The following is a 17657-nucleotide window of genomic DNA, read 5'->3' as shown; positions in this document are numbered from 1 at the left end:
ACTAGACCAGCCAGAATAGAGCACAAACTAACTAATTATGGCAACTATTATTCACTGAAGAAGAAGAGATACATCCTAGACGTCAAGTTATCAGCTGCAGCTGTAAACGTACATGGCCTAGGAAAGGACAGACAATCTCCTAAGAATGACAGGGTATTTCAATGTATCCGCTCTACAACAGTAAGACCAAAAAGATTCTTCAAAGGACAATGGCGATCTCTGCTGGGCAAACCAGTCTTCCATCTTTGACCCATCTATCGAAGCGCACCTCAGAGTAAATATGTATCTTGCATTTTCCTTTTCCAAATGGACAGTTATCAGAATGCATATGATTCTGTATTCACAGTAGCATAGCTTCTCAAGGTCCGATAAAGACCCAATCATTTTGTTCCTCAGTCTTCCCGCGCTTTCATTCAAACCCAACCCCCTTTCTTTGTGTAACCAGCCGTCAACTTTTGCAAAGTTTGCTGCTTCAGTGTCTTTAGATATTTTTGTCAGATGTTACTATGGAATACTGAAGTATAATTACAAGCATTTCATAAGTGTCAAAGGCTTTTATTGACAATTACATGAAGTTGATGCAACGAGTCAATATTTGCAGTGTTGACCCTTCTTTTTCAAGACCTCTGCAATCCGCCCTGGCATGCTGTCAATTAACTTCTGGGCCACATCCTGACTGATGGCAGCCCATTCTTGCATAATCAGTGCTTGGAGTTTGTCAGAATTTGTGGGTTTTTGTTTGTCCACCTGCCTCTTGAGGATTGACCACAAGTTCTCAATGGGATTAAGGTCTGGGGAGTTTCCTGGCCATGGACCCAAAATATTTATGTTTTGTTCCCCGAGCCACCTAGTTATCACTTTTGCCTTATGGCAAGGTGCTCCATCATGCTGGAAAAGGCATTGTTCATCACCAAACTGTTCCTGGATTGTTGGGAGAAGTTTCTCTAGGAGGATGTGTTGGTACCGTTCTTTATTCATGGCTGTGTTCATAGGCAAAATTGTGAGTGAGCCCACTCCCTTGGCTGAGAAGCAACCCCCACACATGCATGGTCTCAGGATGCTTTACTGTTGGCATGACACAGGACTGATGGTAGCGCTCACCTTGTCTTCTCCGGACAAGCTTTTTTCCAGATGCCCCAAACAATCGGAAAGGGGATTCATCAGAGAAAATGACTTTACCCCAGTCCTCAGCAGTCCAATCCCTGTACCTTTTGCAGAATATCAGTCTGTCCCTGATGTTTTTCCTGGAGAGAAGGGGCTTCTTTGCTGCCCTTCTTGACACCAGGCCATCCTCCAAAAGTTTTCGCCTCACTGTGCGTGCAGATGCACTCACACCTGCCTGCTGCCTTTCCTGAGCAAGCTCTGTACTGGTGGTGCCCCGATCCCGCAGCTGAATCAACTTTAGGAGACGGCCCTGGCGCTTGCTGGACTTTCTTGGGCGCCCTGAAGCCTTCTTCACAATTGAACCGCTCTCCTTGAAGTTCTTGATGATCCGATAAATGGTTGATTTAGGTGCAATCTTACTGGCAGCAATATCCTTGCCTGTGAAGCCCTTTTTGTGCAAAGCAATGATGACGGCACTAGTTTCCTTGCATGTAACCATGATTGACAGAGGAAGAACAATGATTCCAAGCACCACCCTCCTTTTGAAGCTTCCAGTCTGTTATTCGAACTCAATCAGCATGACAGAGTGATCTCCAGCCTTGTCCTCATCAACACTCACACATGTGTTAATGAGAGAATCACTGACATGATGTCAGCTGGTCCTTTTGTGGCAGGGCTGAAATGCAGTGGAAATGTTTTTGGGGGATTTACTTCATTTGCATGGCAAAGAGGGACTTTGCAATTAATTGCAATTCATCTGATCACTCTTCATAACATTCTGGAGTATATTCAAATTGCCATCATACAAACTGAGGCAGCAGACTTTGTGAAAATTAATATTTGTGTCATTCTCAAAACTTTTGGCCACGACTGTACAGTCATATCTTACTAAGATCAAAACATGGTGTCAGAAGTGCTTCATCAAATATAAGACAGGAAAGATTATTTCACAGAAAATAATAATGTTCTTTTAGTTTTGTCTGTGTTTAGAGTGACGAAAAGTGGCTAACAGCTAACTGCTTTTTTATGCCTCTTCAATGAGCAGAGCAGCCCAAGCGGAGCCGTTGCGATGGATACTCACAGACAGAAGAGCTGCCATGAGCAGAGCAGAGCGAGCTGCGTGCAGGGAGTGAGTGATAGATAGGAGAAGCTAATGGATTTACTAACGGAGGAAGTTATTTCGGTTTTCGGGCAGGGCAGGGACATTTTTTTGGGGGGGAGACATAAATGTTCTTGCAATGTTCCCATAAAAATTTTCTAGAACAATATTCTGAGAAGATGGCAACATGTTTTGTGTATTTTTGGTGGGACATTGATGGAATATTCTCCTAACCAATAGAAAACTGGACACATTCATGTTTTTGCCACGTTCCGATGTAACACTTGTCTAGAGCATTAATATCCTACGTTCTGAGAACATGGCAACCACCTTTTGGATAAGTTCTAGTTGACATGAAGGGAATGGTCTCTTGGAAATACTCCTTGCACATCATGGGAACATTCCTATGAAAAAGTTAGTTATTGACCAAATGAGAATCTTAAGGGAACGTTATCTAAAGTTGTGGGAATGTTTGTTGTTAGATGGGTAGTTTGAACTTTGTACATGTATGGTGTACACAGTTCAATGATGTGTGCAACCCTGGCGTTGCACACATCATGCTGGCGTTGCAAACACCATGCTCTACCAACTGAGCCACAGGGAAGACTGTGACCCTGTGCAGACTGGGCTTAATTTTTATCGGAGATCCGCCAGCGTAACTCTAACTTTCATGTAAATCATACATTCAATATTAATGAAACACTTGCATGAAAATGTATCTACTATCGTATGTCACTGCTCTAAGTCTGTCCGTCTATCTGTATGATCTACAGGTACCTTCCAAAATAAAGGAAAGACCTGAGTAAATGAGGGATACAAAGCATATTGAAAGCAGGTGTGTCTCCTGAGTTAATTAAGCGATTAATATACCATCATGCTTTGTGTCATGTTGCTTAGTGCCCAGTTGCCCATTATTTTGAGTACCATGGCTAGAAGAAGAGATCTCAGTGACTATGAAAGAGAGATCTCAAAGGATCATAGGAGGTTGAAAGGGTGTGTGTGCGCGTCTCAGTCACCAGATCTCAACCCAATTGAACACTTATGGGAGATTCTGAAGCACCACTGAGACAGCGTATCCCACCACCATCAACAACCCAGCTAGCAATGAGGAATCGGCCCAGAAACGGCCCTCTTCTGGGGGCCGGAACTGATTGAATCGGCCCGGAATCGGGTGTCGGACTCGGCCCGGAATCAAAATGAATGACTGCCCACAATCGGCGCAAGTATATCGGGCCGTTTCCGTGTATCGGAATTCAGTCGACTTCGCCGGCATCTTACCAGAATCCCCCCAGAAGTGGCCTGATGCAAATTTAAATAAATGTACCCAAAATTATCCCCCGATTTAGACATTTTAATTATGACTATTATACATAATATTATACTCATCCCCCAAAATCATACACCTGGTGACCGTGCATGTGCCTAGCCCGCCATGGGAGTCGCTACAGCACGATGGGAGAAGGACATCACGGCCGGCCAAACCCTCCCCTAACTGTGCATCATCTCATGGGTTTCCCAGTCGCAGCCGGCAGAGGTCTCGAACCAGCATCAGTAGCAACACAGTGACGCTGTGACGCAGTGTCTTAGACCGCTGCGCCACTCAAGAGGCTCCAACCACAAAGTTTTTAATGCTTATCAATTGCCTTGCACAAAGTATCAAAATACAAAAATGCCATACAGGACTCTTCAAGAATTTCATTTAAACGTTATTTGTATTTTTTGTTCACAGAAACAATGAGAAAATATGGAAAAATAAATAATGAAATGTTAATTATATAAAGCAGCCCATGTAATCATTTGCCAGAGAGTAGACCAAATTGGCCCGAGCCCCAATTAATACATTTGGGCCAGATAACTCACACTGGAATCGGCCCGAGCTCAATCCCCGCATCCTAGCCATATGTAATACTGCCGAAGGCGGCCCAGACTTGGGCCACATGACGTTGGCCGAGTCTGACTCTCAGCCAAGTGCCCAGACTCTCAGCCAGAATTGGCCCAGATCTACTGTGCTAGCTGGGAAAACACCAAATTAAGGAATTTCTCGTGGAAGACTGGTGTTGCATCCCTCCAATAGAGTTACAAACACTTGTAGAATATATGTCAAGACACATTGAAGCTGTTCTGGCTGCTTGTGGTGGCCCAACACTTTATGTTGGTGCTTCCTTTATTTTAGCAGTTACCTGTATTATCATGTTACTGCTCTAGTTCTGTCTGTCTATCTGTCTGACCTATTATCTTGTGTTACTGCTCTAGGTCTGTCTGTCTATGTGTCTGATCTTTTATCTTGTGTTACTGCTCTAGGTCTGTCTGTCTATCGGTCTTATCTTTTCTCTCGTGTTACGGCTCTTGGTCATGGTCTGGTTGTGTCTAATATGAGGCACGATTGATTGGCTGTGGTGAGCTCCTGACACATGAAGCCCATGATGAGTTCTGGTCTGTCTTACAGCCTTCAGCAGAAGACCTGGCCCAGATGTCTGAATGTAGAACTCAAGATGATCCACTTGTCATGGCCAGAAGCAAAGGAAGCAGCCAGAAAGACCTGCAGAGTTTGGAAACATTAGTACAAGCCCCATGTTCCTCCATAAATTAAGTGAATTAATTGAGTAAATAAGTCAGTTAATGGCTTTAGCTGTCCTCCTATGTGGCTGGCTTGCCCCTCTGTCTGGCTGTGGTATAGATGAATGAGCTGCAGTGGGAGGTCCGTCAGCAGGCTCAACAAAGAATCAGCCATCTTGCATGCGTATGGACTTTGATGTTGGTTCCAAACTTTTGCTTACCCTTTACCATGCTTTGACTGCTTTTGAATGGATTTACTCAGGGTCGTGCATAGAAAAAAGGGTACCCCTCCCCCCAAAAACGTTGACTTTCATTTCTTAGATTCATAACATATTATCTAATGTTCCTGTTGCCAAATTTCAATATATATTTCTTCCATATGCCTTTATTTTCTGCAAAATCACACTCATTCAACCTTAAGCAAGCTTAAAGCCTACTGCTCAAAGAGAGGGCAAAGAGGGATGGGCTATCAGTTGATCATAGCGAATACAGAATCAGCTAATTAGCTAGCTAGCTAGCAGCGGTGTAAAGTATTTAAGTAAAAATACTTGAAAGTACAACTTAAGTCGTTTTTTGGGGTATCTGTACTTTACTATTTATATTTTTGCCAACTTTTACTTCTTTAAATTTCTAAAGAAAATAATGTGCTTTATACTCCATACATTTTCCCTGACACCCAAAAGTACATTTTGATAGGAAAATGTTCCAAATTCATAAACTTATCAAGAGAACATCCCTGGTCCTCCCTAGTGCCTCTGACCTGGCAGACTCACTAAACACAAATGCTTCATTTGTAAATTATGTCTGAGTGTTGGAGTGTGCCCCTGGCTATCATTCAATAAAAACCAAATACTTTTAGACTTTTACTCAAGTAGTATTTTACTGGGTGACTTTCACTTTTACTTTTCATTTTCTATTAAGGTATCTTTACTTTTACTACTCAAGTATGACAATTGAGTACTTTTTCCACCACTGCTAGCTAGTTAGCTATTCTGTTGAAGCAATCTGTGATTATAGTTTGTTCTGCTGACATCTGCCTCTTAGGCCTACTAACAAACAATCGAATTGAAGCCTTCCCTGTTCCTGACAGTAAGATGACAGATGCAACTCAAAAGGTAGCAACTACAACACTGCTGTTTGGTGATGGTAGCTTCTGCCTGCAGGACGAGTGCAATGCACACTCACATGGGGGCAGAGGGGCAGGCGAGGGGGAATGTTCCAAGATAAAGCAATGAGAAATTAGCTAGTTTTTACGGGCAATTCATTAAACAGCAACAGAGACAATAGACAAAAAGTGAAATAAAAATGTAATAATAAAAGATGCCACCTATCTGAAAGGGCACTTCTCTCATAGGAGGTCAAAAGGGCAGGAGCTCAGGCAAGCTTAGACCTCTATCTGTGCACGTGCCTGGCATCACCCCCACTAGGGAGCCTTTCGTTTTTTAAATTTTTTTAAATATATATTTTGCTGATTCAGGTCCAGGGTTTTGATGAACATTAAATTATAAATTACTTTGTAAAACGTTGTGATGTAGAAATACAATTTGATTGATTGAGATAACTAACGTCTCCAGTCCTTAAACACGGCGACTGCCAACAGCATGCGTACTTACCTGTTCAGCATTAAATCTGATGGCTGTTCTGACTTAGACTGTCAACTTTAATTTCATAGCCCTTTAAAGATGTCAGTTCTGTGTCTTTGGGAGTGATGAAGGGGAGTGTTTACACTTTATTAACATATATTTATATTAACATAATTGATGATACTTTGGTAATAAGCATTAAGCACGCGCCTATGTCCTTGTGAAGCTGTATCCAGTGTGCAGGCACATTGCTGTGTACTGCAGTTACAGTGGGAATATTGCGGTGTTGGCTATAGGTCAGTCAGTGTGTTTTTCCATAGACAAGCATCTCTAAGGTCTCTGGCTCTAACCCACCAGACTCGAAGGCCTGAGTCCCAAATGGCCCTATGGGCCCTGGTCAAAAGCAGTGCACTATATAGGGAATAGGGTGCCATTTGGGACTCAGTCGAAGTTCTTCAGCTCTGAGGTCTAAACAGTGGAATCATCCCAGTCATCTTCTAAATGACGGAACAGGACGTTCCTGCAGCACTTTTACCCAGACTACCACTCCTGCCTGGCCTGATTATGACTGGCCTATGGTTGGAAAACAGCTGCCGTAGTGTCCACCACTCGAATAGTGGGGATATAGTGGGTATAGGATGCCGAAACAGTAACAGTGGTGGTTATAGTTGGAATATGGGTTTAGGGTACAGTGAAAGTAAGTATGGGGAGATGAAGGGGTGATGAAGAGAGTGAAGGAGGTGGAAATGGAGGGGGTGAAAGAAAGGAGGAAAAGGGAGGGAGAAAGAGAGAGGGAGAAGCGGAGGGATAAGAGAGTGAGGGAGAGGAAGGGGTGAGATGGATGGAGCAAGGGAGCAAGGGAGTGAGGCAGTGAGGGAGAGGAAGGGGTATGTGAAACAGTTCTCCACATGTGTTCTCCTCGTTACCCTGAACTGCATGCTGCTCATTCTGCAGGAATGTACTGTTAACGTGTCTGTAACCTCAGCCTGACACACACATACGCATGACTGCAAGCACATGAACACACACACACTTAATAAGACTCCCCATTGCACTAACCACACAGCTGCTCTCTGCAATAAACTACCTCACATAATACAAAGCTTAACAGCACTCAGCATAACACACAGCACTCAATGAGTAATACACGTGCTGCTTCTGTCTTCCTGTGTGTTGATGCAGAATCACAGGACTCAGTGGGGCGGTTTCCCGAACACAGAGTAAACCAAATCCTGGACAAAATATTCTCCATTGAGCTCGCTTTTTAGTCCAAGACTAGGCTTAATCCATTATTTAACTAGGCAAGTCAGTTAAGAACAAATTCTTATTTACAATGACAGCCTAGAAACAGTGCGTTAACTGCCTTGTTTAGAGGGAGAACAATAGATTTGTACCTTGTCAGCTCAGGGATTTGATCTAGAAACCGATTGGTTACTGGCCCAATGCTCTAACCACTAGGCTACCTGCCACCCTCTGTGTGTGTGTGTGTGTGTGTGTGTGTGTGTGTGTGTGTGTGTGTGTGTGTGTGTGTGTGTGTGTGTGTGTGTGTGTGTGTGTGTGTGTGTGTGTGTGTGTGTGTGTGTGTGTGTGTGTGTGTGTGTGTGTGTGTGTGTGTGTGTGTGTGTGTGTGAGAGAGTGTGTGAGTGTGTGAGTGAGAGAGATCCAGGACACTACACAAATACATAGGAACATACCACAATCAGCAGAGAGAACTCTAATGGAAGACACATGAGAAAGCAGTATGCTGATACATTATATAAACAAACAATAGAGAGAGTGGGTGGGTGGGAGGGAGACTGGGAGAGAGACCAAATGGGAGAGGGCTTATATGGGGGTCAGAACTAATTTTTATATTATCACAGACACCTGCCCACTCCCCTACCCACCCACATGCACGGATCACAAGTACACTTACACACACACACACACACACACACACACACACACACACACTCACACACACATTGAGTCTGGTGAGAATACATCCTCCTTCAACAGGATAGGAGTGGAGATTAAATGTGCTGTGGAGGGCCAGAGAGAGATGGAAGGAGGGAGAGAGAGAGTAGACGAGAGGATTGGAGAGAGGGAGGGAGTGGAGGAGAGGGGGAAACACTATGACCTTCAGAGGGAAAGATAGCCAGGGAACCAACCCAATAGGAGGCTTGTCCACTGAGAAGGAGAGAAGGAGGGAGAGAGGGGGAGAGAGAGGGAGGCGTAAGAGAAGGGTGGGAGAGACAAAAAGCAGAGAGACAGAAAACTCGATTTGATAAAAGAGGGCAGGTACCATTGGCAGGTAAGTCAATGTTTGTTGTTTCTTTTCTCTGGGGGGGTGCTTATAGATGTGACACAGTTGATAACAGAATGTAAACAAAGTGAGGCCAGGAGAGAGTGTGTGTCTCTCAGAATATGTGAGGGGTATGTGGGGACGAGGAGTGTGTGTGTACGTGCGTGCATATCTTGGCAGAGAGGCGGACGTGAACAGAGACTGGCAGTGTGTGTTTCTATAGAGGCGCTGAATGAGAGCGGTACTGAAAACTCTTCCCAGAGAGAGAGCTTGATCTAGAACGGTTGTTGCTTCTGGAATGCTTGTTGCTTCGGCTAAAGTTCTCTCACAAAGCAGATTGTAGAACGCTGCTGCTCTGTGACATTCAGACAAATAGTGACACACCTATCCATTTCACCTTTGTTAAGCTAATCATGTTGATTTCCTGTTTCAAGTTGATGGAAGGGTTGTACTGGGTGGCTAATGAACAGAAAGCAAAGTTGATCTTTTTTACAGTCTGGCTTATGAAAACACTGCTGTGCTGTGTTTGACCGGGGCAGGCGAGACTGTATCACTCTACCCTCTACAACTCTATGCTTTACACCACATAGGGCTTGACAACTGTCCTGGTGTCTGTCAAGACGTATGTCTGTCTCTCTGTGCAACTGTCTGTTCTGCCACATGTCACATGTCTAGACTAAGTATAGCTTCTAGGATTGTCAAGTCACAATTATATGCAGATTTTTGTTGATCAATGTCTTCGAAAATAGAGAAGAAGCTTTCTGAAATCTCCAGAAACATCTCAGGAACATTTATTCCTTCATAATGGGCTGTGGTCTGGTCTGGTTTGGTTGGATCTCTGTTTTTTTACACAACAATAAAACTCTGTCAATGGAATTCATTATTGACAAGAATCCAGGCTGCATGGGGAACATTGTGAAATAGCATCATTGTGGTTCGAACAACATGTATTTGCTGTCTAATACTTGCTATAAAGCATCTACATCATTCTGCCAATAGACCTGAAAGTTTTTCATTTGACAGGTGGCAATATTTCCTTCAAAATATGGCTCACCCAGAAGTTTAGACAGACAGGCTATATATCTGCCTGCCATCTCAAGCAGTCTTAACAGTGCAGACAGTCCAATGTTGTTCCTTGCTTGTCTGCAGACCCTCTGTCTTTCTCAGTATTTTCCAAATGGGGCATCACAGCCTTGGGATGGAGCTAAATCCTGCAGGGTTGTTGTGGTTAGAAAACATGACTTTAAAATGCTTTAGGTGAGTCAAAGCCCAGCAAAGTTGACGTGTTACCAGTCACATTTCTGACTCGTCTTTAGATCTCGTCTCAATAGAGTTTCCAACCCTGCTGTCCGGGAGAGCAGTAAAGCGTTTCCGAGATATTTTATAGTGCCTCAATTAAATCAACAGTGGAAAAGTTAATAAAGTTGAAGGATTCTTATAATTTTTCCTGGATGAACATGGAGCAAGTGGGCAACTCTAACACAGTTGTGACCCAGGTGTGCTGATCCCTGAGTATTGGAGTGTTGTCTCTACATATATCTCTTGTTGATTTACAACCCTAACTCGCAGATTAGCTGTGACTATGGTATAGGTGAACTCCAGACTGTCATCTCGCTCGTTGTCTAACAACAGCCCTAACTCTGTACTGAAGTCCTGACATCTTGATGACGGCTGTTGGGGTTCTGGACTACTGAGAGAAGAAAAGTGAAATCACACTCTGGCCTGAGTGGCCTTGCCAGAGAGCACGATTAGTTTGAAAGGAAGGGAAGTTCAGAGATGTTTATCCTGGCCTGGACATACTTAGGCTGGGAGAATAGTTGTCTAATGACTCATGATATTCTCAGATATTTATTGAACTGGCCAGAAGGCTTTCTCACGACAAACAAAGCATAGAAACACACAGTCAATCCCACACTGTTTTAAGATGCTGACCCATAACACCTTGTCTTTTTGCCAGTAGTCAGTAGAAAGCTTGACATAAAAATGCCTGGATCAGAGTCACAATAACCATATGTATCCTGAGGACTCGGTCAATAGCTACAAACGAATTACCCACGACTGTTTTCCTCTGATCTGCAGCGGGCTTCTGTGTGTTCGACTGCTAGAGAAAAGTAAGAAAAAGACAGAGGGGGGAGAGAAAGAGAGAGAGAAAGAGATGTATATGGAGATTCCTAGTGAGGGTCTCTCTATGCTGTTAGACAACCAACCCTCCGCCCGTCTCAGAGCTCCAGCCGCTCTGGACCTACGGCCCATCCCTTACAGCCCCCTCTGTTCCCCCTCGTTAGGAAGAAACTCTCTCTGGACCAACACACACAATGGAGGCTTTATCCTTCAGCTCCCCTCTATACCTCTCTCTGTCTCTCCCACTCTCTAACTTACCCCCCTCTCATCCTCTCTCCCTCCCCATTCTCTCTCACCCTCTCACCCTCTCACTCCCTTATCCCTCTCTCCCTCTCCGCCCCCTCCCTCTCTAACTTCTCTCTCTGTACCCCTCTCTCTCCTTCTCTCATCCTCTCTCATTTCCCTTCCCTCCCTCTTTAACTCCTCTCTCTCTTCTCTATCCCTCTCTCTATCCCCACCTTTCTCTCTTTCTCTCACCCTCCTCTCTCTCCTTCTCCCTCTTATTTTTAACAGCTGTAAAGGAAAAGCTAATGCTTTACCCAGACATGAATGAGAACCATGTCTGCGTCTTTCGCCTGAACAGGTCACTTCACTCAACTCAGCCTTTATATAAGCTGCTTACTTAATCCCTGCAAAAGGCTAGAGGAAAATATGACTGTAGTGGTTGCTAGCAAGCAATCCACCACATGATAACATTTAGCGCATAACGATGCCTTCATAACATAGAAGACCTAACGGTAGATGCATCACAAATAATTTAGAAGCACAGTCATACTGCATAAAGGATTATCTCCTGAAATCTGGTGCTTTACCAAATGTCAAATGTGGTATAACCCTTTTCTTACCCCTTCTTACCCCTTTAGTTTTACATTTTCTTACATACAGTATATATATATATATATATATATATATACATACAGTATATATATCTCTCCTCCACCCCTCTTTCTCTCCTCCTCATCCCCTCTTTCCATCCAGGACAATGAAGACAGGTGTGGGACTCTACACTGCCCTGGTGCTCTGTCTCCTGATGGGGACAGTGTTTTTACAGAGACCACGGCCTAAGAAACCTCCTAAGCCTCCAAAGCCCACCAAGCGCCCCTCCTTTAAGCCTGCCCCGCCACCTAAGGGACCAGAACCCCAGGAGCCCACAGACTTCCCCCCTCCCATCCTTGGCCCCCCTTCCATGTTCCCTGACTGTCCCCGGGAGTGTTTCTGCCCCCCTTCCTTCCCCAATGCCCTCTATTGCGAGAACCGGAACCTCCGTACGGTCCCTGTGATCCCGTCCAGAGTACACTACCTGTACCTGCAGAACAACTACATCTCCGAGGTAACGGCGGAACCCTTCAACAATGCCACAGAGCTGAGATGGGTCAACATGGCCAACAACCGCATCAAAAAAGTTGATAAGCAGGTGAGAGCTTTATTTGATTTATTTCTTTAGTATTTGATTTATTTAGTCATGTATTCAGTTATATTCATTCATATTTTTTTTTCTCGCTATATGTCTGTATGTCCGTCTCTCTCAGGTGTTTGAGAAGGTACCTGGTCTGTTGTTTCTATACATGGAGAGGAACCAGCTGAAGGAGGTTCCTGATGACCTGCCAGTTGGGTTGGAGCAGCTCAGACTCAGCCACAACCAGATCTCCAAGATCCCCTCTGGAGCCTTCGGCAAGATGGAGCACCTCGCTCTGCTCGACCTGCACCACAACAAGGTACACACACACATCCATGCAAGCAAGCACAAACACACATACACGCAGGCACGCACAAAAGTGCAATCAATCAATCACACTCACAAATGTGCAAACACACACACGCGCATGCATGCACGTAGAAACATACACACAAATTAATTTAAACACACACTCCCACATTTTGTGTATCCTCTGTTGTGTTTAGTTGAGTGACAGTGACATGGGGAAGAACACGTTTAAAGACCTGAAGAACCTGGTTCAGCTGAACTTGGCCCACAACATCCTGAAGAAGATGCCAGCTAACATCCCCAATGGCATCGCACAGCTATTCCTGGACAGGAACAACATTGACAACATCCCTAAGTAAGCACACTCAGGGCACGCGAGCACGAGGCTGGCATGCACACACACACACTCACACATACGCACGCATGATCCATTGACCGAAACATTGGTGTGAGATACAGCAAATCATTAATGACATTGTGCTCAACTCTCTATCCCCGATGCACCTGGAACACAAACGTTTTTTTTTCAACAACGTCGATAATACACGAGGGTGCTAAAGTAAGAACCCTCTAATAAACCCGCTTGTCTTTTCCATACAGGGACTACTTCCAAGGCTTCTCCAACCTGGCGTTTGTGAGGCTCAACTACAACCAGCTGAGTGATAAGGGAGTCCCTAAGGCTGTGTTCAACGTATCCACTCTGCTAGACCTTCACCTGGCCCACAACCAGCTCACCTCCGTCCCCCTGTTCAACCCCCAGCTGGAGCACTTGCACCTCAACCACAACAGCATCGAGAGTGAGTAGCCTAACATAAGACTGTAATAGGTCCGTAACATGACAACAACACCTCAGAGAGTGAGTAACACAACACATATCATGACTCCAACCACGTCACAATCATAACAGCAACGCGAGTGAGTAACACACAGTGGCAGTATAACCATAAGTAGCTAACGTAACCACGGCAGCATTGAGAGTGAGTAACTTGTTTGTGTATGTGTGTGCGTGTGTGTGTGTTCCTGTGTCAGGTATTAATGGGACCCAGCTGTGTCCATTTAGTCTGTCCTCTGAGAGTCTGACTGATGAGGCTCTGATGCCCAGGCTCAGGTAATAACACTTCATATACAGTACATAACACAATAGGCATGGTTGATTGACTGATTGATTCATTGTGTCTTAGATTTTTTTGATTGAATGATTGATCGATCAATTCATTGCTTGATTGTTTGCTTGATTGATTGATTTATTGATTAATTGACACCCACCAGGTACCTGCGTCTGGATGGGAACCACCTGAGTCCTCCTGTCCCTCTAGATGTCATCATGTGTTTCAGACACCTCAAGTCCATCGTTGTCTAGAACCAGGCCTGGAGTCAGGGGCTGCTTCAGGACGCATACACATACACAAACACACACATACATGCACACACGCGCACTCACATACAGTCAGCAAATGGCAGCAAACCTACGCAAATGTACGCAAGGCCACGCACGGACACACACACGCTGCCTCGGACACAAACAGACATGCTTGCCCATACGCAGTCACACGCACATACACTCACACACGCACACACACACACACACTACTATTTCAGATGGGTGAAATGGTGCCAAATAACCTGAGTAAAATGCTAGCTGTACAGCTTTGACAACTTCAGGAATATTTCACTCGTCTAAACAAATATTTATAAAACTAAGAACCAACCCGTCGCATTGACTACGTCTTTGAAGCATGGATGTATCTGCAGTTACTACCATGTAGTTTAAAATGCCCTTGGGGAATCTGCGTTTTTGAGGTACTTTGTTTATAAAAAATATAAAATTATATCCTTGTTTTTGTATAAAGCAGTTGTGTACAAATAAAATAAATAAAATATGCTCTTGGCCAAATCACGTATCCTTTCCTATCCACATCATTCCTATCTATCTGAGTTCCTGGTTCAGCAAGTTAAGGTCTTGGTGAGCAGCTAAAAAATAGAATCAGGTGTGAAAAATTGGGCAGCCCTGCTATAATCCCTGTCATCCCTGTTCCTAGCAGACCCATTCCTGCCATATGAAGTAGATTATTATCTCCATATCCGCCTGTCTGTCGAACCATACGGTATGTACAGAATATATAAACATACAGGCACGCACGCAAACACACACATACACAGGATGATGACACAGTTGATCTTTTAGAAAGAGCTATTTTGAGAAGAACACGCATACGCAGTCCTGAGAGGTTCAGTTTACATCAGAAAATAACAATGGGAGGAAGGGTGAGTCCTTGTTGACGATGCATATGTGTATCATAAAGGTTTTACATTCATACCGGACCATTCATTGTGCTGAGAAGGGTGCAGTCAAAATGACTGCCGAAATTGAGGGCTTCATGCCCATCCCTGCTTACCTGAAACGTAGGTCAGACTACATTACAAGGAAAGGAGAAAAATATCATTTCTATAAGTTTGCAAATGTAAACCACTACAAACACCTTTCACAAACGGTAAGCATAGACACACACCTATCCACATACTGTGTGCAATAGATGACGTTCCTCAAGGCACGCCAGCGAAAATAAATTGAACTCACACCATTTTTTACTCAAGAGTCAGAAGTAGAGACTACTTTTCTTCTCTCCTGTTGTGTCATAGCCATAATATTTTGCCAAGTTCTATAACATTCTATTAAATGCCAAGAAATACCAGATAATCCAGCAGGAGTCCTGGAAATAACACGTTCAGCAACAGTTACTGTAAACATCTCGTTCATTCCAGGAAATGTAGGGCTTAAATACCATCAGCCCAACAGCCAAACATTGTTTGGAACAGCGAGAAAGTGGTTCAGAGAGGAAGACTTGTTGAGTTAGAGGGACACAGTATGGTAAATGTATGAAAGTGTTGGTTATACTTCATTTGACGGTGTCACTAATATGTGCACCTTCGTGTTCATGTTGCAGTGACACTGTCAAATAAAGTGTAACCAACTTTATAGTCCAGGAGTCTGAAGGAATCTGGGTTCTGCAAAACGGACCTAGAGAGTTCTAATCAGAAGATTTCAATCTCTCCCAGCTGCAATGGGGTACAAGTACACTGAGGGGCCTAGGACCTTTTATCCAGGGGGACCAAAACTCGCTCGAATAAACACTGTAATGCTGACCTCTTATGGTTAGGACATGTATTACATCACTGAAAAATAACTGAAAGATCGCACACCCTCAAAGTGAGGTGCTTACTGATGGAAGAACAACTATGCAATGAAAAAGAAAGTTGCATACTCTTCTCTCCTTGCTTGTGGATTTACAATGGGATGAAGGCTATTGAGCCGAACCGTTGGTAATAAATCCACAAAGTAAGAGATGAGTGTGCGACTTTCTTTTTTTATTGCAAAGGACATGTATTACACTAAACATGCATCAAGTCTTCTGCCCTACATTTCCTAGAAGAAAGCTGATCGGAGTCACTTCTTTATAGTCAGAGAGGAAGCTGTACTTTCTTCTGTTACACCAGAATATTCCGGATCTGCTGTGTGCTTTGATTACCTGGACTTGCAGCCATTAAAAATGCAAAATCTATCCTCTCCCCCGATCTCTCCCTCCTCTCCCCCTCATCTCTCTATCCTCCCCCCCTTCTCTCCTCCTCCTCATCTCTCCCTCCTCTCCCCCTCATCTCTCTATCCTCCCCCCTTCTCTCCTCCTCATCATCTCTCCCTCATCTCCCCCTCATCTCCCCTCATCTCTCCATCCTCATCTCTCCCCCTTTTCTCCCCCACCTCTCCCCTTCTTCTCACCCCCATCTCCCCCTCATCTCTCCATCGTCTCCCCCGGATCTTTCCCCCTCATCTCTTATATGAAAATATGTAAATGTTGTAATATGTTGTAATATTTGATATGTTACATTTCTGTTAACACATTTATTTATTTGATAAGATACCTGAAAGGAATATTTATTAATGTGTATATTCATGTTTATTTATGTATTAAAACTGACATATGTAAGTCTCAGATGGTTGTATAAGTTCCATATGGATGGTTCTGTGATGGTGTTGTTATTGAGCAGTGTGAATTTGACCAAACAGTAGAATTTTGCGTCAATAAAACAAATGTGAAAAAGACATGTTAGTGTACAATTGCTGGTACCTGTTCTGTTCTCTGAGTATAGTTTAACAGGCAGCTAAACACCTCACCCTAATCGAGACTCTGGAGACAGGATATCCATTTGTACTCAGGTTTATTGTCTGGGAAAGGGTGAAACTGAGGAATCTGGCAAACACCTAAATCCAAGTCCTCTTGACCTCAGAGTCTGAAAAGTCTATTTTGATGTTGTCGGCACAATGCGTCGATGATAAAGGGGGATGTACTTTGTTACTGGTTAACCTTTCTCACTTAAACCCATGTGGACAACCACACACAGCCCTGAGCAATACCACCCACTGGGCACAGACGTCAGCTCAACGTCTAGTTCTAATTTACATTTGGTTGAGTTGTCAATTAACGTAAATTCAGTGTGAATAAAAACATGCCACCATGTCAGAGGATTTAGGTTAAAAGTTGGGTCAAAAAAAGACAAAATTACTTTTTTCAATTCCAATCAGTTTTCCCCGTTGACTCAACGTCATCACATACATTATTTTTGGTTGAAATGACGTAAAACATTGATTCAAGCAGTTTGTGCCCAGTGGGGACGGTTGGATTTAAAAAAAAATGCAAACAATGTGAGGCCTCAAAAAAGAGACTTTTTAGAGAACCAATCAAACGTGAGAAAGAGATAAACACAACTCTGCGTGAAAACTACAACTTCCAACAGCCTTTACCTCGCTGTGAGTCACGTTAGCCAAGCTAGAAACCGAGAAAAATAGAATCACTGAAAAGCCATCAAATTATGCATAGGATTGTTCTGAGTAACATTAAACAATCTGACATAAAGATTTAACAGAATTCTAGCTAGATAACGATACAATAGCTTCATTGTAATGTAATAACAGATATTACTAATGGAGAACAGCATGTAATGCCATAGCCAAGCCGACTCAAATCTCCAGCTGTCAAGTAATGAACTGACCAATGTCCACCTGGCTCCAAGCGTGTCCCAAAGATATGCCAATCTAAAACACAGAAAAAGTTATCCAGTATTTTCATATATCGTACATCTCTACCTGATATATTGTATCTAATAATAAATAAAGGTTGAGAAACTACATTTATTTGAGCTCATTTGAGA

General features: G+C 43.6%; 1 protein-coding gene across 3 annotated transcripts; it reads left to right on the top strand.

The window, feature by feature from the left end:
* Nucleotides 1-8508: 8508 nt before the first annotated feature.
* On the top strand, nucleotides 8509-14349 carry LOC115208111 (prolargin). Of its 3 annotated transcripts, none has more exons than XM_029775911.1 (7): nucleotides 8509-8635; nucleotides 11726-12161; nucleotides 12277-12462; nucleotides 12650-12807; nucleotides 13053-13249; nucleotides 13482-13560; nucleotides 13722-14349. In XM_029775911.1, the coding sequence occupies exons 2-7, from the start codon at nucleotides 11730-11732 to the stop codon at nucleotides 13810-13812; spliced, it is 1143 nt and encodes a 380-aa protein (XP_029631771.1). In that variant the 5' UTR covers nucleotides 8509-8635; nucleotides 11726-11729; the 3' UTR covers nucleotides 13813-14349. The 3 variants fall into 3 exon arrangements, with proteins under 3 accessions (XP_029631771.1, XP_029631772.1, XP_029631770.1); XM_029775912.1 differs by lacking the exon at nucleotides 8509-8635 and adding an exon at nucleotides 10675-10737; XM_029775910.1 differs by lacking the exon at nucleotides 8509-8635 and adding an exon at nucleotides 11278-11330.
* Nucleotides 14350-17657: the final 3308 nt, after the last annotated feature.

This window comes from Salmo trutta, chromosome 14 (genome assembly GCF_901001165.1).
Source record: "Salmo trutta chromosome 14, fSalTru1.1, whole genome shotgun sequence".
NCBI lineage: Eukaryota > Metazoa > Chordata > Actinopteri > Salmoniformes > Salmonidae > Salmo > Salmo trutta.
Note: the sequence above shows the minus strand (reverse complement) of the source record. Positions and strands in the feature narration are given on the sequence as shown.